The 27824-nt window shown below is 43.0% G+C and overlaps 1 protein-coding gene across 1 annotated transcript in view; it reads right to left on the bottom strand.

Moving 5' to 3' along the window:
• HECW2 (HECT, C2 and WW domain containing E3 ubiquitin protein ligase 2) overlaps positions 1-27824 on the bottom strand; it is a 149852-nt gene that overhangs the window by 93346 nt on the left and 28682 nt on the right. Inside the window, exon 2 of the mRNA XM_056861110.1 lies at positions 3138-3245. Within this exon, the coding sequence (XP_056717088.1) occupies positions 3138-3245 (108 nt within the window). The remainder of the gene's footprint in view (positions 1-3137; positions 3246-27824) is intronic.

A 27824-nucleotide genomic window follows, 5' to 3' on the forward strand; every position in this document is an offset into this window, starting at 1 on the left:
CCACTACAGGTGTGTATTTTCAAGGCAGATGAATTTTTTTCTTCAGAAAGCATTTTTACAAGTGGTCTTCATATTACTAAAATAATTCTTGAATGTCCTGGCATATCTACAGTTTGGGGAGACTATCCATGTTCATTAGCAGTAGAAGAGTTAGATGTGTGTCCAGGAGCACAGTAGAACCAACAAGATTTTCGGGGTATAAGTTTTTGAGAGTCAAACTTCGTCAGGTACCCAGCAAAGTATGCTTTGACTCTCAAAAGCTCATACCCCGAAAAACTTCTTGGTATCTAAAGTACTACTGGACTCAAATCTGGCGTATCCAGAAAAACAAATTAATTTTTTGTTTTGTTTTGTAGTAGGTCAACGCACTGTTATTTGACTGGTTTTCAGGGTAAGGAAAACCCACTGAGCAGCACGAATTTTATTTCTTGGGTGGTGGTCATTTGTTATCAGATCTGGATCCACAGAGCAGCTGAACTCGATAGAGGTTGAAAGGGGGATTGTGGATCAAGATCTTACTGGCCAAGAATTTGAGGGCAAGCGTGCTATAAATTAAAACAGAAATCCAGTGGCACCTTGAAAACTAGCAACATTTCTTTCATGATAAGATTTTGGGAGTCGGAGTTCATTTCTCAGATGCACGAAGAGGAAACCATTTTGGGAATTCATATAGGGAAAGTTACAGACACGGAGGAGGAGGCAGGAGTCAAGGAAGAGAGAGACTTGATGCGAATCTCATCATAAACCTTTCAGGCATGATGCTGTTTGTAAGGGACTGAAACAGATTTCGTTGTTACAGATAACACATACACAATCATACCTGAAAGATGATGTGACAGGATCAACATCAAACCTCTCTAGACTTTCTCCACTGGACTCCCCGTTTCCTCTTTGCTACAACAGACTAACACGGCTACCAGTCTACTACAAATCATTTCTAGGGCATACTACAGGACATATAGAGCTACTTCTGCCTGGGGGGGGGGGAGGGAATCCTTTAACTGCTAGCCTACGGAGACAGCAGATACCAGCATACCTCTGGAGAGGCAGTTGGAGAACAGGCCTGATTTTAAGCCATAACCAGGTCCAAAGGTCCTCACGCTCCAAACCGGTAACCCCACAAATTTCTTCTGCCTGCACCACATATTGTACTTGTTCAGGTTGAGCACCTCTCTCTCCAGTTATCAGAAAACCATCTTACTATAGAACATATGAAAGGTAAAAAAGAGAAGCTACCCTGTCCCCACTTACCAAAATGATCAGGGGGCTAGAGCAACCGCCCTATGAGGAGAGGTTAAAACGCTTGGGGCTGTTTAGCTTGGAAAGAAGGCGGTTAAGGGGAGACATGATAGAGGTCTATAAAACTATGCATGGTATGGAGAGAGGGGACAGGGAGAAGCTTTTCTCCCTCTTGCATAATACTAGAATGTGGGGTCATCTGCTGAAGCTGGAGGGTGAGAGATTCAAAACAAATAAAAGTAAGTATATCTTCATACAATGCATAGTTAAATTATGGAACTCCCTGCCCCAGGATGTGGTGATGGGTGCCAACTTGGAGGGCTTTAAGAGGGGAGTGGACATTTTCATGGAGGATAGGGCTATCCATGGCTTCTAGTCAAAATGGATACTAGTCATGATGTATACCTATTCTCTCCAGGATCAGAGGAGCATGCCTATTATACTGGGTGCTGTGGAACACGGGCAGGATGGTGCTGCTGCAGTCGTCTTGTTTGTGGGCTTCCTAGAGGCACCAGGTTGGCCACTATGTGAACAGACTGCTGGACTTGATGGGCCTTGGTCTGATCCAGCAGGGCTGTCTTTATGTTCTTATGATGCATAACTATCCTCTACAGGATCAGAGGAGCAGGCCTATTTTTGTGCAAGGCACTGCAAATTGTATTTAACCATTCATCAGTTTGATGAAGACCGACTAATCAATACAGATAAAGAGTGAAACGTAGCATGCATTATCCTGGCAAATTGCAGCAGGAGAATATCTACAACTGAAATGCAGTATTTAAATAGTACGTACATGCACAAATCGTTAAATCCATATTTTTAATGTATTCCAATATAAATTGGGTGTTACAACGGGAAAAAGTTCCAAGGAATCTCCAAGGGCTGTTGACATCAATATGGTTGCATTTTAACAAGAGTACCATCATTGCAAAATGTCCATCAAATCGACACAGTTTGATCCCGTGTCTATTTTTTTAGAGACTTGAGCACTTAAGCCTTGGTCACACTGGCCAAAAAGACTAACATTCTTTGAGGGTTTTTTTTTTAATTCAGCTGTCTCAAAAAAACACCAGTTTGCTCTGGTTTTTTCTCTTATTTACTAGATTTTTATAAGCAGTATTTAGAAACATGTTGTGTGTGCGGGTGGGGGGGAATAAAAGGAAACATCCAGACATTTTTCTAACAGCTCAAGCATCATCTACATTCAAATTTCAGCCAATCTCTAACAAATCAGCATATGCTCTTAGTGCATTCTTACTTTTCACTATCCTTTGAAAACTACTTTGGCTGCAAAATAAACATATTTTATTCTATTAGCAGAAAACCTATTTACTGATAGTTTCAAATTTTTGGCACTGCCAGTCTCTGAAGGGTAATTTTCCCGTTTTCCATAAGGAAAGTCTACAGTTACAAACTGTTTTTTGGATAAAAGTCATCTGAAGGAAGTAAACATGCTTCCATGGAACACAGAGGTCCCCAACAAGGCGCCTGTGGGCGCCATGGTGCCCACTAACACCTTTCCTGGTGCCCGTGTTTTTAGAAAATGGGGCTAGTAGAGCTTCTGATAGGCCACTGGAGAACTGAAAGATACTGCTAGATGACTTTTTCTTTGCTAGCTAAATATGTACACTTGTGTGTATGCAAGAGATTATTTTTAAACATTTCCATTAAAAAGCGTCTCTTTAAACATAACTCATGCCTGAAATGCTGAAGAACTACCATCAGAGTTATGCATAACATCATTCCCTGACATTCTGTTGTTGGCTCCGCCTCCCGTGACAGCCATTTTGTGATTCTGTCACCCGCCCTGTGTCAGATTCCCCAAGGTGCCCATTGGCTCAAAAAGGCCGGGACCCCTGACACAACAGATAGTCAAATACAACCACTCCAGTACTTACGTTCCATAAAATAGGGTCCGGGTTCAACTCGCCACACAATTTGCCCTTTCTGCGTCCCAGTCACACCTCGATTCTTGGAATCCCAGAAATTTGCTGGCGAATTCTCATCTGAAAGGCAAAGAGAAGGGGGGGGGGAGTTAGCCATGTCACATAACTGATATCTGGGGGGAGGGATGCGATGCCATAAAATCCACCCTCCAACGCTGCCATGTCCTCCAGGGGAACTGATCTCTGTAATCTGGAGATCAGCTGCAGTTCTGCGAGAACTCCCAGCCCCACCAAGAGGTTAATACAATATATTAATAGGAGAGTGGTACCCAGAACACATGTATACAAAAAAATACCACCATGCAACTGAATAAAGTATATAATTTCAAAAAGGTGAATTTATAATTTCAAGTATATTCTTATAATATTCCTAAAATACTTACGTCCAAAACAATACTAACTATACAAACAAGGTTTCGCAATACAAACAACACAAATTTCAAGTGTAGACTTATAATGTTAAAAATACTTATGTCCAATATTATATTGAGCCCCATGGCGCAGAGTGGTAAGCTGCAGTACTGCAGTCCAAACTCTGTTCACGACCTGAGTTCAATCCCAACGGAAGTTGGTTTCAGGTAGCCGGCTCACGGTTGACTCAGCCTTCCATCCTTCCGAGGTCGGTAAAAGGAGGACCCAGCTTGCTTGGGGTAAAGGGAAGATGACTGGGGAAGGCACTGGCAAACCACCCCGTAAACAAAGTCTGCCTAGGAAACGTCGGGGTGTGACGTCATCGCATGGGTCAAGAATGACCCGGTGCTTGCACAGGGGACCTTTACCTTTTTTAATATTATAAGTCTATATTTGAAATTTGTATAGTTTGTATTGTTTGGACATAAGTATTCGGAATATTATAAGACTATATTTAAAAATATAAATCACCTTTTAAAAATTATATGGAAAAAAAGTTTCTTCCCAGCATTTTTGTGACAAAATGAGCATTTGCATTCTTCTGCAATAATGTTATTGCATTTCTTTTGCGTCTTGGCTGAGTCTAAGGCATTACACCTTGCCGATAAGAAACTATGTCTAAATTTACGGATTTCTAAACAGAGGAAATAGTCAGGCAAGAAAAAAGTTCTGTTAAAGGGAATCTGGAAGAAGACAGGTGAATATTTATGATTTGCATCCTTTAAACACTAAGGACCAATCCTGGTTTAAGATCTTATTTTGTTATTGTTTACAGCTGGCTTTCCGAATACATTTATATGAGAAACAAATGATGGAATTTCCAGCACCCCTGCCTTGTGGAACTAGTCAAATGTAATTTTTGGCCCATGTCTATGGAAGTGAGAGAGATCTAGAAAGGTCACAATTGTGCAACTTGCCCGAGAAAGAGTATATTTTTGCTACATTTTTGCACTTGGCTGGCAAAAAAATCCAGGTATCTTTGTGCTACTCTGAGATTAGCACTACCAGCCTAAAGTGTTTCCTTGCTAACTATCTGCTTTAAATAGTTTCCTATACTACAAGAAACACCTTAAACCTCTACTGCTGCTGCATTCCACCTGGGGGTGGGGGGAGACCCAAAACTGAAATATCCCAGACTGAACTGCAACTGAAATTCAGGAAAGAGAGAAGCACCGAGCCGTGTACAGATAATAGATATAATCCTCAACTGAGTCAGCTGATGCCATAATTCTGAAATACCCAAAGAAATAAAGAGATTACTGATAATGGCTTATCCAATTAAAAATAATGGTTCTATCAATTTATTTGTGCGAAATTACTAACCAGGACGGAGAGGGAAGGCAGCACAGTATAACCCAATCTCATCAGATTTCGGAAGCTAAGCAGGGTCAATTCTCGGAAGGGGCACCTCCAAGGAAGACTCTGCAGAGGAAGGCAATGGCAAACCATCTCTGCTTCTCCCTTGCCTTGAAAGCCCATTCCTGGAATGGCCCTATGTTGGAAACTAAGCATGTCGGTACTTAAAAAGGGATACCACCAAGGAAGACTCTGCAGGGAAAGGCAATGGCAAACCATCTTTGCTTTTTACTTGCCTTGAAAGCCCCTAGCCGGAATTACCCTAAGTTGGAAGCTAAAGCAATATCAGTACTTGGAAGGGAGACCACCAAGGAAGACTACAGAAAAAGGCAATGGCAAACCACCTGTGCTTCTCACTTGCCTTGAAAGGCCCTAACTGGAATGGCCCTATGTTGGAAGCTAAGCAGGTTGGTACTTAGAAGGGAGACCACCAAGGAAGGCTCTGTAAAGGAAGGCAATGGCAAACCACTGCTGCTTCTCAGGTGCCTTGAAAGCCCGTTGCTGAGGTTGCCACAAGTCAACTATGACTTGACAGCACTGTACAAACGCACACTAACCAGGACATATAGTTAAGCATCATATTCCTTAAGAGCTTGACAACTTACTTTCAGGTGGTATCTAATGAGTCTGCTATAGCAAAAGGCAGCATGAATATGACCTCCCAAGTAAAAACACATGAGGCTGTAGAAATAACCAAGTATGATGATAGAGCAATAGTTTACAGCCCCAGCCTCCAGTCTATTTATACCAGAGGAGAAGCTTGGGATTTATTTGGCCTCAAACATACAATCTGAGGATTTCAAATTAGGGTTGCGCCTGAGTCACTTTGCTTCTTGCATACAAATCTCCAAACAGGTTTCCAAAACTCATAAAGGAGTGTAGAAATACACAATACATATATACACACCCACAAAATTTGCTGCAAAATTGCAGCCGACTTATGTTGACCCTGTAGGATTTTTCAAGAGACTAACAGAGGTTGTTTGCCATTGTCCGCCTCTGCGTCGTGACCCTGCACTTCCTTGGTGGCCTCCCATCCAAGTACTAACCAGGGCCGACCCTGCTAGGGTAGCCAGGTCCCTCTTCTCCACTGGCGGGAGGTTTTTGGGGCAGAGCCTGAGGAGGGCGGGGTTTGGGGAGGGGAGGGACTTCAATGCCATAGAGTTCAATTGCCAAAGCAGCCATTTTCTCCAGGTGAACTGATCTCTATCGGCTGGAGATCAATTGTAATAGCAGGAGATCTTCAGCTAGTACCTGGAGGTTGGCAACCCTAGACCCTGCTTAGCTTCTGAGATCTGATGAGATCGGGCTAGCCCGGGTTATACAGGACAGGGCCTTGTACACAATACACAAGGGCGACCCACCTTGAGTCCCAGCAAGAAAGACATAACATAAATAAGATAAATAAATTAAGTTCTGCCTCATCATTTCCTCAAAGGCTACATAAGCTTCAACTGAAGTTCTTTCTTTTCTTTAAACCAGCTGAAATTGCAAACTGGGATTTTGTCCAATGATTTAGTGATTTAGTAAGCTTGCCTTACAGTGACAAAACCAAACTGATCGCCAGGAACTGTTCAAATCTATTCCATTGATTCCCTGTGGCTTATGAGGAAAACCCAAGTAGTTTCCCCATTTCACTCCCTGCTGCACCCAAGGAGGAAAACAAACCTATGAGTTTTTCACCTCACATTCACTAATTAGGCTACTATCATATAGGAAAGAGGGTTCCCTAAAAGCAACCCTGCTTAAAAGAGTCATTAAGTTGTCAGTAATAACAGCAAAAAATACAGCTATAGTAACAGCAAAAACCCAGCAATAATACCAGCAAGACAGCAAAAAAAAACTAATAAACCCAATTCAGAACAACTACAGAACTAGGGTTGCCAGCCTCTTGGTGGGGTCTGGAAGACCTCTTGGAATCACAACTGACCTTCAGACAACAGAGATCTGTTCCCCTGGAGAAAATGGCTGCTTTGGAGGGTGGACTCTGTGGTATTATGCCTCACAGAGGTCCTTCCCCAGGGGCTACTCATGTCTTTCTCTAGGTCACCCTACATATAAGGACATAAAGGCGTAGTACTTGGGGGTGGGAGACCACCAAAGAATACCAGGTTCACCATCCAGAGAAAGGCAACAGCAAACCACGTCTGTTAGTCTCTTGCCTTGAAAACCTTACTGTAGGGGTGTCAAACATATGGCCTGCAGGCTGGTTCTGGCCCCTTGAGAGGTCTTATCTGGCCCGCGATCCAGCCAAGGCAGCCCCCCCACCCAGATCTGGGCAGGTGAGGCATGGCCCGGCCCAACAAGTGAAAATTATGTCATATCCGGCCCTCATAACAAATGAGTTCGACATCCTTGCCCTACTGGGTTGCCATGAGTCAGCTGTGACTTGATGGAGCTTTACACACACAAAATCCGAATGGACAAAAGAAGCCAGGATAAATATATTTCACACTGTTCCAATAGACTGTGACCCAGACCTGCCCTGAGTTACACTTTCCCCATTTATTTATTTATATTCTAACAGCACCGCTTTTCTCCATCATCAAAATTGATTCCCCTTTTCCCCTCCCACCCCACAATGCTCCCCTTCAGTTCAATGTTCCTCACTGATTGCAAAGTGTTCATGAAAAATTGGTTCTTGTAGGTTATCCGGGCTGTGTGACCGTGGTCTTGGTATTTTCTTTCCTGACGTTTCGCCAGCAGCTGTGGCAGGCGTCTTCAGAGGAGTAACACTGAAGGACAGTGTCACTGTCCTTCAGTGTTACTCCTCTGAAGACGCCTGCCACAGCTGCTGGCGAAACGTCAGGAAAGAAAATACCAAGACCACGGTCACACAGCCCGGATAACCTACAAGAACCAATGAACTCTGACCATGAAAGCCTTCAACAATATTTTGTTCATGAAAAATCTTTTTAAAAGTTTTGAAAAAAATAGTTAAAAAAACTGTTTTGCATCAGTTTCAAGGTACGACTCCAGCATACGTTGAGTTTGTATTAATCTGAAATACTTCAAAGTCATCCCAAATCAGCAACCAGAGCTCATTTCTCAGCATCTTGGTAAAAGGTCTAAGTTACAAAAGGATTCTTTTAAAATGGAAACAAACAAAAAACCTCAAGACAGCTTAAAGCAAAGTGTGTTCAGTTGAGCCCACACCTTTAACTTTAAATGTTAAAGCATTTGAATTTGGCACATACTTTCTGGCTGCTAAAAGATTTTAAATAACTAAATCTGTCCATGGGGGGGTCTATTTAGGTTACCCTTTCCGAAGGAATTAAGTCATTTTAAAACAAGACACTTTAAAGTGAGAACACTTTCTTAGGAGTAAAACCCCACCGAACAAACCTGAGGAGAATTCGGATAGAATCATAGAGTTGGAAGGGACCACCAGGGTCATCTAGTCCAACCCCCTGCACAATGCAGTAAATTCACAACTACTTCCCACACACACACACCCAGTGACCCATACACCATGCCCAGAAGATGGCCAAGGTGCCCTCTCTCTCATGATCTGCCTAAGGTCATAGAATCAGCATTGCTGACAGATGGCCATCTAAACCTCTTCTTAAAAACCTCCAGGGAAGGAGAGCTTACCACCTCCCGAGGAAGCCTGTTCCACTGAGGAACCGCTCTAACTGTTAAAAAATTCTTCCTAATGTCTAGACAGAAACTCTTTTGATTTAATTTCAACCCGTTGGTTTTGGTAAACTCTTCTAGAGTTGCTCCATTTGCTGTTAAGCAAAGATACACTTTGTAGCTGCCTTCGAATCTTACCTGCTTCATCCTGCCGGGGATTGTGGTTTGTTGAGAGCTTTGGTCCATTTCAGATCAGTTTAGCGATCTGAAGATATTTTAAAATAGGGACCTTTTTTTTTTTCAAAATAAGGTTTGTGCTATCCATGGCAACTCTTCTCTCTGTTTTAAATAAAGCGTTCTCCTTGGAAAAGGCAGTCCCCAGATGCAGGGCCACGCTGTCAATGGCATGGACACAAAATCACTTGGAAATAGTTTTCCCGACTGTTCGTCTTCTTCTGGTTTTAAGAAGGCGCTCTGTATACTCGGGAGATTTTAAAGAGAGCCTTCCCAGACTCTTAGGACCTAGCCAAGGGCTTATCTCTGAGTACCATCACCTGACAGCGTCTTCTCCAGATTAAGTTATTTGTGGCCACTCCCCTTCGTAGGGCACAGGATGCAAAACTCTCCATCCTCCCTCGGTTTCCTTCCTTTACGGTTTTCCATGGGAGAATTCTGAAGAACTAGTCAGAGCCCAAGATAGTACCACACAGATTGAAATAAACAGAGAGGTTTAAAAAAAACAACCAGAAATGACAAGCACGTTAGTCATAAAAGCAAACACAGGGACAGTCCGTTTCTCGTATTTAAGTCACCTCTAGTGACGTCAAAGATAGGACATTTTGGAGGACTTTGATTAATAGGGTTGCCATGAGTCGGAAGCGACTTGACGGCACTTAACACACACACAGTTTAGTGACGTACTACAACAAGGCCTGATATTCAGTCTCTGCTGTATGCCAAGTTTCCCTACAGATGTGTTACTATATAAATACAAAAACCAGGCATGTGTTGCCTTTTACAATACCAGTTTAAGCTGGCCTCAGACTTAGGGTTGCCAACCTCCAGGTACTAGCTGGAGATCTCCTGCTATTACAACTGATCTCCAGCCAATAGAGACCACTTCACCTGGAGAAAATGGCCGCTTTGGCCATTGGACTCTATGGCATTGAAGTCCCTCCCCTCTAGGCTTGCCAACATCTTACTTTGCCATCCAGATACACAGGAAAGGTACACTCCTTCATGCACTGATCGAATAGTGCACGGCAAGATTGAAGGCTTGAAAAAGTCTACTCGAAATGGAATTATACCAGATCTCCATTGCTCCACATCTTGTTGCTGTGACTTACTGATGCACTTTGTACAATTATTCATACGGACTGAATAAGAACTGAGAATTTTGGCTTATACTTTGTACCTTAAAGCCTTATGCTAAGAGCTGGGTTCTGACTCAGACCAACTGTGATATACATTTCTTTGCTCTAGAGTTGCATGTTTCCAATATATATCTTTAATAGCAAGAGTTGCTTTTGTTTGATTCCTTTAATTTGGAAATAATAGTCTTGTGCTGCATTTTGAATTCCAACCTCCAGGTGGTGACTGGAGATATCCTGCTATTACAACTGATCTCCAGGCAATAGAGATCAGTTTACCTAGAGGAAATGGCCACTTTGGCCATTGGACTCCATGGCATTGAAGTCCCTCCCCTCCCCAAACCCCACCCTCCTCAGGCTCCGGCCCAAAAATCTCCCGCCGGTGGCGAAGAGGGACCTGGCAACCCTATTCAGACTATACAGAATTTTGTGTTGCCTTTTAATTTATAATAACTGTCTTCATGAGAGTCAACACTAGGGTTGCCAGGTCCCCCATGGCCACCAGTGAAGGATGGGGGGGTTAGGATTGCCAGATCTAGGTTGGGAAATTCCTGGAGACTTGGGGATGGAGCTTTAGGGAGAACAGGGACTTCAGTGGGGTACAACGCCACAGAGTTCATCCTCCAAAGTATCCATTTTCTCCAGGGGAACTGATCTCGGTCATCTGGAGATAAGCCATAATTCTGGGAGATCCCCAGGTCCCACTACGAGGCTGGCATCCCTAGGCAACACAGAATATCTCCTAAACACAGAACATTTCTTTTTAATTTTTTTTTATTGTTTTCTAATTAAATCACATTAATATCAATCCTCCAATCAACAAAATCATACAACATAAACCATTTTTCTCTAATCATTATAGTTCTTACTTACTGACTTCCCCTCTCCCTCCTCTATCTCTTTAGTATCTCTATTCTCCCCTTTGCATTCAAATTCTAATTCATTATATGTCATTTATATATTTAATTACATATCTTGTGGTCTAAAAAACTAAGTTTATCATTATTTCTACTTTAATCACTTGAATTAGCTCAAAACATAACCTTTGATACTTCCCAAATTAAATTCATTTATACAATATGTCAGTGATGGCGAACCTTTTAGAGACCGAGTGCCCAAACTGCAACCCAAAACTCACTTATTTATCGCCAAGTGCCAACACGGCAATTTAACCTGAATACTAAGGTTTTAGTTTAGAAAAAATAACACATACATTAACATCTTTTGCCTTAAAAGAAAAACACAATAACAGAGCTTTCAATGATACAAGCAACTTTTTATTGAAAGGTAAAAGTTTGCATTTGGCATGCTTTTGAACAATTAAGGATTGTTCAAACCCCTAAGCTGGGCGGCGGGGAGTCCAGGGGGCAATTCAAAGCCCCTGTTGCCCAGCTGGGCGGCAGGTAGTCTAGGGAAGGGGGGGGCTTTGATCTGCTCCGCGCTGCCTGCAGGAGGATGCAGCTTCACCCAGACTAGAAGGCAGGGTCCCCTCCTTGGGCTTGATCCATGTCCTTGGATGGGATTCTAGCAGGAAAACCTGCCAAATTCTACCAGAGCCCCAATTGTACAGATAGGGAACTGTCCTCTGCAGAAAATTATTCTTACTGCACAAATGCACACAGCACTTGGCAGAGCTAAGTGAGAGACACAAATCTCTGCCCCAGGGAGCTTACAACGGGATATAAACAAGGGCAACCACACAGACTTGGGCTTCACCAAAACTGCATTTTCCTGGGTTTCTCTGGCATCAAGGGTCATCTGGAAATCCTAGTCTACTGTTTCCATACCAAGGGGTACTCCTAACAATTAACACCCCAAGGGGTCTCCCTTACACTCTCATACAATTCACCTCCAAAATTAAGTACCGTCCAAGTTCCCCTCCCCCTCCGCCAAACCTGTATGCAAAAAAAAAGCAGAAAATCAGTTCGACCCTTGCTCTTTGCAGAGGTGCTCCTCTTATCCATCATCAAAGGCCTGCTGCTAAACCAAGGGTAAAGGGGAGGGATATCAGCAAGTCTTAAGACCCCAGCGATTCTGTGCAAGAGAACAAACGGAAACCGGGAAAATGCAGAATTTGGTGCAAAAGCTCATTGCAAGGGAGCTTGTGGGGCTGCAAGAAACGCGGGACGGAAAGGTAAACAATAGTTGCAATGCACTGCAAGAGCGGCAAGCGGCAGCCGGTGCCTCGACCCACTGCAGGAGGGGTGGGGAGGAGAACGACAAAAGGAACTCCTCTCCGCAGCTCGCGTGAAGAAGACACCCACCCCACTCCGCCCACCTGCTCACTCAGGGGCCCGGCGAGTAGCGGGCGGCGCTAAGGGGGGACAGCAGGCACCCCGCCTCCCTTTATACCCGCGCCCATCAGCGCCCTCTGGCAGGCATCCTCTGGGCGGCCTCTTAAAGCGCAACAGCGCAGGCCGGCTCGAGAGGAGTAGGCGCTCTGCAGCCTCAGAGCAGCACACCCGTTACATATTCGGGGCTGTGGAACACAGGCAGGAGCGTGCCAGGCAGCGCGGAGCACAGCGGCGAGCAGTCCCTGCGCGTGTCCAGAGCGAGGGCTCAGAGTGCCAAGAACGACACACGTGCCGTAGGTTCGCCAACACGGCAATATGTTGTCCAAGCCTCCCATTCTCCCACAAATTCCATATTTTCCTTCTGATTTACTAATGCTGTAAGTTTAGCCATTTCTGCTAGTTCCAACATTTTATTTATCCAGTCAGTCTTATCCGGCACCTCTGACAATTTCCATTTTGCTGCATATACCAATCTTGCGGTTATGGTGGCATATATTAAAAAGGATCTCTGAGTCAATATTGATTCCGGTATAATACTTAACAACATCATTTCCGGAGTTTTAGGGATATTATTTTGTAAGATCAGTCTTAGTTCATTGTAGATCATATCCCAAAAGTTCTTCGCTTTTTCACATAGCCACCAAACATGATGAAAGGAACCAACCTCGTCTTGACATTTCCAGCAGTTTGGTGACATTGTTTTATACATTTTAGCCAACTTTTTTGGTGTTAAATACCACCTATAGATCATCTTGTAAATATTCTCTCTTAACGATAGTGAAAGTATATATTTCATGTCTCTTGACCAAATTCTTTCCCATCTGTTCAAAGGAATATTGTAACCCAACGTCTGTGCCCAAGTTATCATCGTAGGTTTAATTTGATCTTGTTCTGTATATAATATCAACAACATCTTGTACATCTTTGAGATTAGATGGTCGTTATTCTCCAATAACATTTGTTGTAGAATTGATTTGTCTTTGGTGAAACCTATTTCATATCATGTTTATATACAGATTTTATCTGATGATATTGGAATCAGGTCAAATGTTCCTTTAAATCTTCCTGATCTTTCAGGGCACATTTATTATCTTCCCATAACAGAAGATCCTGGTAAGTTACAAACTAAGATGGTCTCAATGGTCATAATGTTAACATTTCTTGTGTAGAGATCCATAAAGGCGTTCTGATTTCTAAGATATGTTTGTATCTTAACCAAGTTTTTATTAAGGAGGATTTCACAATATGATGTTGAAAAGCCGTATGATTTTTAAGTTTATCATACCGTAAGTAACCATGCCACCCAAATCTATTATCAAAACCTTCTAAATCCAATAAACATATATTCTTTAATAGTATCCAGTCCTTTAGCCATACCAAAGCCGATGCTTCCGCATATAGTTTAAAATTAGGAAGAGAAAATCCTCCTCTTTCTTTAGAGTCAACCAAATATTTGTAGGCAATTCTGGATTTTTTCCCTTGCCAGACAAAGTTCAACAAGTCTTCCTCCATACATAAAAATATTTTGTTTGTGTTACAATTGGTAAATTCTGAAATAGAAACAACAGTCTTGGTAAAATATTCATTTGTACTACTGAAATACAGCCAAAAAAGGAAATATTTTTATTGGACCACGATATCATGTCTTTTTTAATTAATTCCCATAGTTTAACATAATTGTTGACTATTAGATCTTTGCTTGTATTTGTAATCCAAATACCTAAATACTTTACTTTGTTTGTTTTCTCCCATCTTGATGTATTTATGAAGTATTTTTGTTCTTCTATTGAGAAATTCTTGAACAATATCTGAGTTTTATCTTGATTAATTTTAAATCCTGAAACTTCACCATATTGCTTCAATACTTCCAATAAGTTGTTTATAGATTGATTCGGGTCATTCAAAATAAGTAATAAGTCATCTGCAAAAGCTCTCATTTTAAATTCTTGTTTGTTTACTTTGAGACCGTGGATTACATCTGTATCACGTATCTTGCAGGATAAAGTTTCCAAAGTCAAAATAAAAAGCAAAGGAGAAAGCGGGCATTCTTGTCTAGTTCCTTTTTGTAATTCGCAATTATCTGATATAGATTCATTCACTAATATTTTAGCTCTTTGTATATTGTAGATTGCGTCAATCCCAGTCCGAAATCTTACACCAAAATTCATTTTTTCCAAAACCTTTTTCATATATTCCCAAGAAACCATGTCAAAAGCCTTCTCAGCATCCAAAAAAATAAAAGCAGCTTTCTGTTGATTGTTTTGTTCATAATATTCCATTGTATCTAATAATATCCTCAGATTATCTTTTATCTGTCTTCTAGGAACAAAGCCCGCTTGATCTTCATGAATCAAAGTTGTAATAAATTGTTTTAGACGATTCGATAGTATAGAGGCATATATTTTGTAATCCACATTCAAAAGAGAGATTGGTCTATAGTTAGTTACTCTTTCCGGATCTTTTCCAGCTTTATGGATTAGTGATATAAAAGCATGTGACCACGTCTCAGGCGATAATCCCGTGTCCAATATCGTATTGCATAGCTTCAAAAAGGAATTCTTCAAGTAATCTTTAAACGTCTTAAAAAACAGAGGTGTAATTCCATCTGGGCCGGGTGTTTTATCTATCTTCTGTTTAGATATTGCATCTTCAATTTCTGTTGTTGTAATTGGAGCATCCATAACTTTATGTTGTTCGGGAGTTAACTTGTTGATATTTACTGTTCTCAAATATTTATCCTTTTTTTTCCCGGAAATTGAGTCTCTTTGATATAATCTACTATAGAAGGATACAAATTCTTTCTATACCGCTGTTGTAGTATAAACCGGTCCTTTTTCAGTCTGTAGTTTACTAATTATCTTCTTCTGCATAGAATCCCTCAATTGGCTGGCCAGAAGCTTAACTGGACGATTAGCATGTTTAAAATATCTCTGCTTTGCATATTTCATATTTTTATTCATTTCTTCCATAACCACCAAGTTAAGTTGATGTTTAACAACCTTAATCTTTAACAAAATATTTTTCCTCTGATCTTCTTGATTCCAAAATAAGTTGTTGCTCTAAATTTTGTAATTCCCAAAGTATATCATTTGTTTGTTGTAATTGTTTCTTCCTCCATGCAGTATTCTTCTGTATCATAAATCCTCTCAGCACAGCATTAAAAGCATCCCAAATTATATTTAAGTTGGTTTCTCCATTCATATTGATGTCAAAAAAGTCTTTGATAAGATTTTGTATTTCCTCTCTTGTTTTGTCCTCTCGTAAAAGTCTATCATTTAATCTCCATCTGAATGCTTGTCTATTATTCCATTTAAAGGAAACCGGATTATGGTCTGAAAAAGTTCTAGGTATTGTTTGTACCTTGCGTAATTGCGTAAATATAGATTTACTTGCCCATATCATGTCAATGCGGGAGTGTGAATTATGTCTTGCGGAATAAAAAGTATATTCTTTCGATGACATATTCATTGTTCTCCAAATGTCTTGTATTTTAAATTCCTCTAAGTTGAAAAAAAAGTCTTAGGAAGGCAACCTTCCTTGTCATCCTTGGCCTTTGATTTTTTATCCAACGCACAATCTATAACTCCATTGAAATCACCCATTAACAATAATTGTTCTTCTGCATGTTGCAGTAAGATGTCATGAAGCTGCTTGTAGAATTGTGCCTTGCCCTCATTAGGTGCGTAGATCCCTACTACCAATGTTTTTTGGCCTAATATTTTGGCTCTAATTATTAGTATTTTGCCCTCTTCATCTTTATATACGAGTTCTGGAGCATATGAGGCGTGTGCATAATTAACTACTCCTTTAGTTTTTCTATTTGCTGAAGAGATGAAGACTTGCCCCAAGGAGTTTCTTTCTAGGTACTTTTTGTCTTTTCTGGAGATATGAGTCTCCTGCAAACATATTAGAGAATATTTTTGTTTCTGTAAAAATTTGAAAATCCGTCCTCTTTTCACCTTTTCATTTAAACCCTTCACATTCCACGAAATAACTTTAGCCTAAACACAGAACATCTCAAGACCGACTGATGGCTGCAAGATTTGCCCAAGGAGTCATAAACCAAATCTATCTTCTGCACTTACATCACTCACTATAGTTACCGGAGGAAAGGGCAGGCATGAATCTTGATTCCCGTGTAGCTGTGGCCACCAAAATCCACAAACTCACCCTGTGGCTGTTGACAATATCTTTCCACTGACCAGCTTACAGCCAAACAAAGAGGCTCCAAATTTGTGCCTCACCAGTATTTCCACCAAAGAAGTCTCTTGATTTCACTATAACCAACAGAGAAAACACATCTGGACAACTCAGCAACACCAAACTGTGTCTGTCTTCTCACCTTATGGAGCACAAGTTGGGCTGGGAATTCCCTCCCTGAGTCATGTGTAACATTCACACATGACTTGCAGGTTCTTCTCAATTCCCATGCATGCAGTACCTGATGCAGATGGTGACTGTAGTTCATCTGGCAAAGGGACTTCAGCCCCCCATACACACACCACTCTCCTGATCTTCAATGGCCCTAGGGACACCTTATTATTTGGCCCATTGGGGGAATCCATGGCATTTTCATGGCTTCCGCAAAAGGACAAGTAGCACACCCTGAGGATAGTTTAGAAACTCTTCATGACTTTAAAGATGTGATCATATTAAATCAAATCATGAACCATTAATATTTAAAGAGCAGCCAAAATGCTCCATTGACCCATAAACTGATTGGCAACTTTGGCCACTGGGAATTTCCCTGTTTATCTTCCAAATGCAGATGAAAATAACGTTCTTATATTTACAAGTGAAGAGGAAACAAAAGAAATACAATAGGTAAGAGCACAGATGTAAGTTAAAACCAAAATCAACTCTGGCTAGCATGGTGTAGTGGTTAAGAGCAGTGCACTCTAATCTGGAGTACCAGGTTCGATTCCCCACTTCCGTGCATGAAGCCTGCTGGGTGACCTTGGGCCAGTCACAGCTCTCTCTGAACTCTCTCAGCCCCCGCTCCCTCACAAGGTGTCTGTTGTGGGGAGAGGAAGGGAAGGAGATTGTAAGCTGGTTTGATTCTCCTTAAAAGGTAGAGAAAATTGGGGTATAAAAACCAACTCTTCTTCTTCTAATTTAAGGAATTCACCTGGACCCTGAGTTCTTATCCTGTGGCGCATTACACAAATAGTTCATTTAGAATTCAGTGGTTCCCAACCTTTTTTTGACCAGGGACCACTAGGACTTTTTTGTTCGATGCAGGGACCCCAAGGTTCAAAATAAAAATTCCAAGAATTTGAAAATAAACTTTAATCATAACTGTTAGTTAAACATTAAACTTAGAATAATATTTGAATATATATATTTTATAATAGAGAACTTTTAATTGAAAATATTAATTTATTATGGGTTTATAACTTTGTTTCGCAGACCTTAATTTAGTTCTCGCGGACCCCTGGGGGTCCACAGACCCCAGGTTGGGAACCAGTGATTTAGATGCTCTGCTACCCTTCCAGATGCAGGACCTACCTTTAACCCCTAGGTGGCAGCATAGAACAGACTACGCCGCCAAGTATGTGACATCACAGTCATATGACAGGAAGAGGGGGAACCAGAGCTAGGCAGCAGTGCCAAAGCCAGGTCAACAGGCAGATCAAGAAAACTGGGGACAGTAAACACAAGCCGAACACCAGGAGGTGCACCGTAGTGGAGAACAGGCAAAGAACAGAGAAATCTTCTCATCCCACTGCCATGTTGCTCCTCTCAGCCTGCACCTTTGCCCTCTGTGCATGCAAATTAGCAATAAGACCTTCCAAAAGCAGCAAAAAAGGGTATTTCTCCAGGGGCCTGCAACCCAGTAGTTGTGGCTCTGCAACATGTGTGATTTTTATATTTTAAAAAGGTAAAGGAAGTCCGCTGTGCAAGCGCTGGGTCATTCTTGACCTATGGGGTTACGTCACATCCCAACATTTATTAAGCAGACTATGTTTACACGGTGGTTTGCCATTGCCTTCCCCTGTCATATTCCCTTTACCCCCAGAGAGCCGGGTACTCATTTTATCAACCTCGGAAGGATGGAAGGCTGAGTCAACCTTGAGCCGGCTACCTGAAATCGACTTCCGTTGGGATCGAACTCAGGTCGTGGCCAGAGCTTTTGACTGCAGTACTGCAGCTTACCACTGCGTCACGGGGCTATTTTACTAGAGTTTCAATAGAGTGTTATGTATTATTATATCATTGTCTTAACTGAATGTGTTATATTATTGTTACTACGAATTATTTGAGACGCCCTGCGCCTGGCCTCGGTCAGAGAGGGGCAGGTGACAAATCAAACAAGCCAACATGTGGATAAAGATAGGGCTGCCATGGGATAAAGACAGGGCTTCCAAGCCCTCACCAAGGGCAGAGAATTCCCTTCACCCCAGCTCCTGTTTCCCACTACCACTGCTGCAGCAGGTCAGAGAAAAGTAATTTTGAAATAATCACCTGGGGAATACCTGCAAGTGATGTCAGTCCTTTCTAGGAAATCACTGGGAACTCTATAGTTTATAGAGTTTCTTGTGACTCCTAGAGAGGCATGACTTCACCTTGGGTTTTCCCCAGAAGTGATGTCACACCATTGCTGACAGCAGCACCCCTGCCTATGCTGGTTACCAGGCCATGTCTGGCAACTCTAGATAAAGACCACCCATTTAGATCACAGGAACTCTAATTTCCTCAGTAAAGAACAGGGGTGTCGAACTCAATCGATACAAGGGCCAGATATGACATAAATGTCACTTGGTCAGTCCGGGCCATGCCTCAGCAGCCCAGATTGGGGGTGGGGGCTGCCTCAGCTAGCTCATAGGCCAGGTAACAGCTCTCAAGGGGCTGGATCCAGCCCACGGGCCTTATGTTTGACACCCCTGGGCTAGAACCAACAGAAGCATCTTCTTAAACTACACTAATAGCACAGGAGCCACTGTAACGTGACAGCAAAACTATGCAATGAGGAGGAGGAGGAGTTGGTTTTTATATGCCGACTTCCTCTACCACTTAAGGGAGACTCTAACCGGCTTACAATCACCTTCCCCTCCCCACAACAGACATCCTGTGAGGTAGGTGAGGCTGAGAGAGCTCTAAGAGAGCTGTAACTTGCCCAAGGTCACCCAGCTGGCTTTGTGTGTAGGAGCGCCGAAACAAACCCAGTTCACCAGATTAGCCTCCGCGGCTCATGTGGAGGAGTGGGGAATCAAACCCGGTTCTCCAGATCAGAGTCCACCACTCCAAACCACCGCTCTTAACAACTACACCACGCTGGCTCTCAAAAACTATGCAGAGACTCAAAAAAGGAGTCACTGAGGGAATGTGAGAAGCCCCAGTCATGTGGAAGGGCTTACATCGTGGTTGCTCTTGTGGCCAGAACCGAACTAGCTTCCAAGATGGATGATGTGTGCATGGTGGGGGAGCATATGCCCCTCCCAGAGTTTCCCACATTACTCCAGCAGCACAGCATCGAGCCATGACACAGGAAACGGCCGTGACACAGCAGCTCCCATGATTCGGGCCCATAACAAGAAAAGGGCCAAAGAGAATGGAGGATTAGATTTCCCTACAGAAACCCTACTTAACATTTAGTGACTCACCAATGAGCGTGAAAAGCATTGTGCATTTCTGGAGAACAACAATAGGAAATGAGGCGTCTTTTTTTTAGCAGCAGCTATGAAGTGTAGCCTGTGAGTTCTGGGTAAACAGCTCTGAGGGAAGAACTACCTTGATTGCAAACCTTCGCATACGGATGTCAGTCAACTGCTTGAGAATTCTGCAAGCACAGATCTGTGTTGAGAGCTGCTGTGGAAAGTACCACCACCACCCTCAAATCAATAAGTCAGAAGAGAATCCCAACACCTCACTGTTTTATCCTACTCATAACTTTGGCTTGAATGCTGGCCACTACTATGAACAAAATGCCGCGCCCCACGTTCCGACTATTAGGTGCAAAAAATCCTAGTTTCCAGACTGTTGTATTAACCTGTGTATACTAGAATAGAAAAAGGCTATTATGATATTATTGTAAATCATAGAATCATAGAGTTGGAAGGGACCACCAGGGTCATCTAGTCCAACCCCCTGTACAATGCAGGAAATTCAAAACTACCTTCCCCCCACACACCCAGTGACCCCTACTCCATGCCCAGAAGATGGCAACAAAAACCCTCCAGGATCCCTGGCCAATCTGGCCTGGAGGAAAATTGCTTCCTGACCCCAAAGTGGTGATCGGCATTTCTCTGGACATGCAAGAAAGGGCCATGGATAGCCAAGAACTGACATAACCCTTCCTGCCCTCCCAATTATGATCTGCCTAAGTTCACAGAATCAGCCTTGCTGATAGATGGCCATCTAGCCTCTGCTTAAAAACCTCCAGGGAAGGAGAGCTCACCACGTCCTGTAATGTAACATTCAATTATAATGTATTTAAAAAAAAAAAACATTTTTCCGAGAGCAACTGATTGCATACCAGAAGTAACAGAGATTTCATAATACGGGTCAGATAAAAATGCCCTGTCCTTTCCTATTATCTCCGGACGGGAGAAGAAATTGATGAAGGACAGAATGTCCTTGTACCGCAGGTGTACGGAGCTGCAAAGGAAGAGCTGATAGTGCTAAACATTACTGAAAAATTCACACAAGAGATATGAGAATATATCCCTGGTTACCAGGGACAGTTCCTGTTTCTTGCAGCCATTCCCCTTGACCGTTGCCTGGCATTTGCTTTCCTTTCCTTTAGGTGCCAGGCCAAAACACATCTTGTAACCCAGACTTTTTATTACAGGTTTTATCTTAGCAGCTTTTTAATGGTCTGCTTCTGTTTTATGGATAGTTTTGAGGCTGTTTATGTCCAGTGGCTTGGTTTTATATTATTACATCGCTTCAATCGTAAGTCACCTCAAGCAGGACTCCGACGAGATGGTATAGAAATATCCTAAATAAACAAACTAATAAATCACTATCACCTTTCCCTCCTATTTTGACCTTTGGGGTTATTTATACTTAGAAAACAGTTATGCCACCTCTCCTTGAAAATAGAAATAATTTAAAAAACATTAAAAGGTATTAATTAAAATCCAGCCCAGCATAAAAACACAGACCATAAAAACTTAAGAAAAGCCCTGCTGGATCAGACCAGGGCCCATCAAGTCCCACAGTCTGTTCACACAGTGGCCAACCAGATGCCTCCAGGAAGCCCCCAAACAAGACGACTGCAGCAGCATTATCCTGTCTGTGTTCCACAGCACCTAATATAATAGGCCTGCTCCTCTGATACTGGATAAAATAGGTATGCATCATGCCCAGTATCCATTTTGACTAGTAGCCATGGATAGCCCTCTCCTCCATGAACATGTCCACTCCTCTCTTAAAGCCTTCCAAATTGGCAGCCATCACCACATCCTGGGGCAGGGAGTTCCACAATTTAAAGGGTTGTCAACTTACAATACTTTTCAGAATAAAATAGGGCTAAAAGACCAGCCCTTTAATTAAAAGCCAGGGTGAACGGAAACACATTGGGCCTGGCACTTAAAAGAAAACAATGCAGTTGCTAGGCAAGCCTCAAGGATACGGACATTTCACAAGCACAGTGTGTGTTTGTGTGTGCGTGCCGTAAAGTCACAGCTGACTTATGGTGACGCTGTAGGTTTTTCAAAGCAAGAGACGTTCAGAGGTGGTTTGCCATTGCCTGCCTCCATGTGGGCTGAGAGAGTTATGACAGAACTGGGACTGGCCCAAGGTCAGTGCCACCACTGAGAAAGCCCTGTCTCTGGCTGCCACCCGTCTCACTGCTGAAGACAGGGACACAGGGAGGCAGGTCTTAACAGAATGGCTGGACATTATGGGAGGAGTAGATCCTTCAGGAGACCCTGTGAGGTGGGGGGGCTGTAGTCTGGAGATCTGTTGGACGTTCAGGAGATCTCCAAGCCCCACCTGGAGGTAGGCAACCCTACCAAAGATCCAAGGAACTATGTACTCTCTGAGCTAACCCACCAGGACACGGACTCTCTCGGACTGCCCGGGGCTGGTCTCAGAACTCACTAGGAGAAAAGCAGGAAGGAAGAAGCTATTTGGCGCACAGGAGAATCGTTGGCAGAGGAAAGGTTTTGGCTCTTCAACTCCCATGTTTTTCACTCCTACTCAGCTTCATAGGGTTTTCTAGCATCCCAATTTTAATGCAACCATATCTGTTTTGGCCCCAAGAAAAAGAGTTGACACAAGGGGCCATTTACAAAAGGAATCAGCATAGGAAGCCAAAATATAATGAAATCTCCTATTTCTAATAGTATATTACATATACAACGAAGAAAATGATGGTCCTATAACGCACAACTTGCCAAGACATTTTAAAGTCCAAAACAAATCAAAGGATCCAACCCCAATCCGTCTTGGGTCCCAATCCATCTTTGATCAGACTCGCCACTTCACAAGGCAATCTCCATCCTGTATAGACAGTCTTCCAGAAACTTGTACCGTTTCGTCATCCAACTTCTTCAGTATAACGTCGAATCTGCCATTCAAGAGCTGATCATATAAATATATAAATGATGCACGGCGAAGCAGCTATTAGCTTGATGATCACTGAATGTGCAATGACATTATATTTTGGCTTCCTATGCTGATTTTTTTTGTGATTGTACTAATTTAGCATAGAGGTGTTCTTTCCATACTATAGGGGCCATTTGTGCATGGCTGTTTCCTCACGGTCACCCCGCCGACTACTTCGGGGCTTTGTTTCAATTATGCTTGCATTTTCTGACCATCAGAGGTCGCCTCAGTCTCGCCGCGCATTCCCACACGGTTTCTGGATGCTGGCTAAACTTGAATGCAGAAAACATGGAGAAACATGTGGAAATGTACGGGGAGAGTGAAGTGACCTCTGACGGTCGGAAAATGCAAGCATAATTAAAGCAAAGCCCCAAAGTAGTCGGTGGGGTGACCGTGAGGAAACAGCCACGCATAAATGGCCAGGGAGGGATGGAAGGAAAACACTGGAAGACAGGGATGTGATGCCTCGCTGGCATGCCGCTTTGACTTCCAAGCAAAACAAAGTGCAACCCCATAGCTGAAAGGCCTGAAAATAGGCTGGAATTACACTGAGGGCCTGCAAAAGAATGCTCTTGTAATTGTTATACAGATATCTGCTGTTTTGTTATTAGTTTAAGCAGCACACAAAAATAGGCACGGTAGGTTAGCCAGGTCTTTCCAAGGACACGTTACTCTTTCTCCTCTTCAGGACAGTGCGACAAATTCTTCCGTTCCTCCAGGTTTTATATCTGCATGATGCTACAATTTTAATTGTGCTTGTTAAAAAAAAGGTTTACTTGGCAGTTCTCCGTACAGACTCCCTGAAATGCTGTGACCCGACGCCTCAATGTAATTAAGTCACTGGCTCTCCTCAGCTCTCCCGGGGTTTGTATTTCACAACACTTCCAGCCATCTATGAAGCAAGGACGAGATCTCCAGGTCTGCTCCTGCTTCCTGCCTCCGCCCCGTTATCAGTCTGAGCTCTGGCAGAAAACCTTGCCCGGTCTCCTTCCTTCCTCCCTCCTGCGTGTCAGTCCTCCTGCCATCTTTTGCACATTCAATGTTTGCAACAGAATCTACATATTGTCCCGCATGCCATGAATGCATGCTATAGAGGGGGTTGACAACCCCTGAAATGTGTGTTGGCAGGGGCACACCAAACCATTTTGATTGACCCTCAAGGCCAGATGTTGGCCCAAGCATAAGAACATAAGAAGAAAAGAATGCGATTGTACGTTTTCGGAACCAGGGTGTTATAACAAGGAGGTTTTTTTTCTTCTGTGGCTAAAACTAATTTTACAGCCATTCTTTCTGAAGAGGAAAAAATCAACTGGCATGACTCAACTCAGCCACTTTTGAGACAGTTCCTTCAAAGCCAACTAGTTTCCTTACGGCACATTATTCAAATAAGCCTATAAATTCCTTTTGTTTATTTATTTAAAGTAAATACTTCTCGTCCTTCTAACAGGCTCAGAACAGCTAAGAACAAGGAACTGAAATGACTTGCAAAAAATGAAGAAGAAGAATTGGTTTTTATATGCCGACTTTCTCTTCCTTTTTAAGTGAATCAAACTGGCTTACAATCACCTTCCCTTTCATTCCCCACAGGGGACACCCTGTGAGGTAGGTGGGGCTGAGAGAGCTCTAAGGGAGTCCGCCGCCCATATGGAGCAGTGGGGAATCGAACCCTGTTCTCCAAATCAGAGTCCACCGCTCCAAACCACTGCTCTTAACCACTGCTCTCCATGCTATAGAAACAACGGAATGAATCCTCCCACCACATAACTTCACCAATCCATCAACAGTCCAGCAACATTACAAGTTCAGAGGCTCATCTGCCCACTAAATCTTTCAGCAAAAAAAGCCTTTTGAAACAGCCAAGTAGAAAAGGGAAGGAATTCGAACTCAAGAAGGTAGCACCCGCCAAGGTTGCCAACCTCCAGATGGGTCCTGGAGATCCCCTGGAATTTTAACTGCTCTCCAGGCGACAGAGATCACTTCCCCTGGAGAACATGGCTGCTTTGGAGGGTGGACTTTATGTCATTATACCCCACTGAGGTCCCTCCACTCCCCCAAACCCCGCCCTCCGCAGGCTCTACCCTTAAATCTCCAGGAATTTCCCAACCCAGATTTGGCAACCCCTAGCACCCAGAGATGATATAATGCTACCACAGTCAGCCTACCATAATCTAGAAGACAAGCCACAAACACACAAAAAAACCCTAGAGATATATGTAGAGCCAATAACTCTAATCTGTTCAATGGCGGGATGGAGCGTATTCAGTATTTTGATTTAACTCCTGAAATTTAGTTTTCTAAAGATTTGTACTACATTCTGAATACCTGTATGGGGGTAAGAGCACTCCAGAATATTTTACATACTCAGATAATGACAGTTTCACACCAGTTAAAATTTTAAAAACGTGAATCCCCTTAATAACCCTTAGCTCCTCTAAACGATATTGCCTCCTCTTTTGGCGCTTTCCAACATGCCAAATAATCCACTTTCAATCCACTGTGCAGCCGGATTTTACTGTGTGAAACAGCAAAATCCACTTGCAAACCGATTGTTAAAGTGGATTGAAAGTGCATTATTCAGCATGTGTGGAAGCTTGTCTAGATTCAGTTTTTCGCTTCCTCTCTCTCCCCTATTCACTTGACGATTATATCCTAGTGCAGTCTTAGAGCCGAGAGGGTCGCATCTGGGGGATAGAGCCTGGCGAGGGCAGGGTTTGGGGGAGCGGACATATAGTGCAGGGTATCTTTAGCATATTGCTCACACGCGGTGATGGGCGCAACCACAACACAACTACCATGGGAATAGAGCTACAAGCACACACAGAGAAGACCAACTGCAGGGGAGAAGAGGGGTAATTTAAACAAACACACAGGGAAAGAAGAGTGAGCAGGAGAATAAAACCAACACTGTGGTGGCAGCTGCTGCTGAAACAGCGTTATTTTAATCTGCACATCCAATCAGATCTCCAATAGCCAATCAGAAGCCCTGCTGGGAAAGAGTCCTGGCCCCGCCCACTTTCTAAAAACACCTGGTGGGTGCCAGGAAAGGTGTCAACAGGCATCATGGGCACCATGTTGAGGGGGGTGTTAAGTGCCTCAAGTCGATTCCGACTCATGGCGACCCTATGAATCAACGTCCTCCAAAAGGTCCTATCCTCAAAAGCCTTGCTCAGGTCTTGCAAACTGAGGGCCGTGGCTTCCTTTATAGAGCCAATCCATCTCTTGTTGGGTCTTCCTCTTTTCCTAGCATGATTGTCTTTTCCAGTGACTCTTGTATTCTCATAATGTGACCAAAGTACGAAAGCCTCAGTTGAGTCGTTTTAGCTTCTAGGGTCAGTTCAAGCTTGATTTGATCTGGAACACACAGATTGGGTTTTTTTTGGGCAGTCCACAGTACAGGGGTTCATGTTGGGGACCCCTGCTCTAATTTGGCTGGTAAGCAGTATGGAAGAGAAGCCCTTGTTCATGGTCACCCTGGCATTAACAATGCTGGAACGTTCAGCTGCACATTCTGTGTGTGTGTGTGGGGGGGGGGACTCAGACATTATCGGAGGAGGAGGAGGAGGAAGAGGAAGAGGAGGAGGAGGAGGAACTGAAACGACTTGCAAGAAATAAAGAAGAAGAAGAGTTGGTTTTTATATGCCAACTTTCTCTACCTTTTTAAGGAGAATCAAACTGGCTTACAATCACCTTCCCTTCCCCTCCCCACAACAGATACCCTGTGAGGTAGGTGAGGCTGAGAGAGCTCTAACAGAGCTGTAACTTGCCCAAGGTCACCCAGCAGGCTTTGTGTGTAGGAGTGGGGAAACAAATCCAGTTCACCAGATTAGCCTCCGCTGCTCATATGGAGGAGTGGGGAATCAAACCTGGTTCTCCAGATCAGACTCCACTGCTCCAAACCACCGTTCTTAACTACTACACCACACTGGCTGAAGTCTAGGGTGTCCAGTGTAGCTGGCTGAAGTCTCGGGTGTCCAGGGTAGTATAATCAGAAACGCTGCCTGTTCTGTGCACTCAACCAGCTAGATAAGCAGAGATAAGTGAAAGAGACTGTGCTGCTGAAAAAGGAACCGTTTTGATTTATGAGGCGGCACTGGGGAATGTTTTGGGACAAGCTGACCCTGTATGGAAGAAATGGCTCCAGCTGAAACTAAATGGAACCAGACTCCTGGTGCCTAATATTCCTCCCCCCCCCAAAAAAAAATACAGAGCAGCTTTTAAACTAACTGCTGGGGGAGCTGGAGAACATCTGGGTCAGGATGACTCATTTTCAAGGGATGGCAGGTTCACAATTCCAGATAATCTAGATCACTGGTTCCCAACCAGGGGTCCATGGACCCCCAGGGGTCCGCGAGAACTAAATTAAGGTCCGCTAAACAAAGTTATAAACCCATAATAAATTAATATTTTCAATTAAAAGTTCTCTATTATAAAAATATATATTCAAATATTATTCTAAGTTTAACGTTTAACTAACAGTTATGATTAAAGTTTATTTTCAAATTCTCGGAATTTTTATTTTGAACCTTGGGGTCCCTGCACCAAACAAAAAAGTCCTAGTGGTCCCTGGTCAAAAAAAGGTTGGGAACCACTGATCTAGATGGAGACCGGCTGGAATGTGAAAAACTGAATTGTCTGGAAAGGACCAGCGTTTAAGGGCTGTAAGGGGAAATGTCCATGGCAAGAGCATTTGGAATAGGGAAAGAAGGACGTTAAGGAATGACATGATAGAGGTCTATAAAATTATGCATGGTATGGAGAGAGTGGACAGGGAGAAGCTTTTCTACCTCTCTCATAATACTAGAATGCGGGGTCATCTGCTGAAGCTGGGGGGGTGAGAGATCCAAAACAGATAAAAGGAAATACATCTTCACACAACGCATAGTTAAATTGTGTTGATGGCTGCCAACTTGGAAGGCTTTAAGAGGGGGGTGGACATGTTCATGGAGGAGAGGGGTATTCATGGCTACCAGTAAAAATGGCTACTAGTCATGATGCATACCTATTCTCTCCAGGAACAGAGGAGCATGCCTATTCTATTCGGTGCTTTGGAGCACAGGCAGGATGGTGCTGCTGCAGTC

Source organism: Euleptes europaea, chromosome 15 (genome assembly GCF_029931775.1).
Source record: "Euleptes europaea isolate rEulEur1 chromosome 15, rEulEur1.hap1, whole genome shotgun sequence".
In the NCBI taxonomy this organism is placed as follows: Eukaryota; Metazoa; Chordata; class Lepidosauria; order Squamata; family Sphaerodactylidae; genus Euleptes; species Euleptes europaea.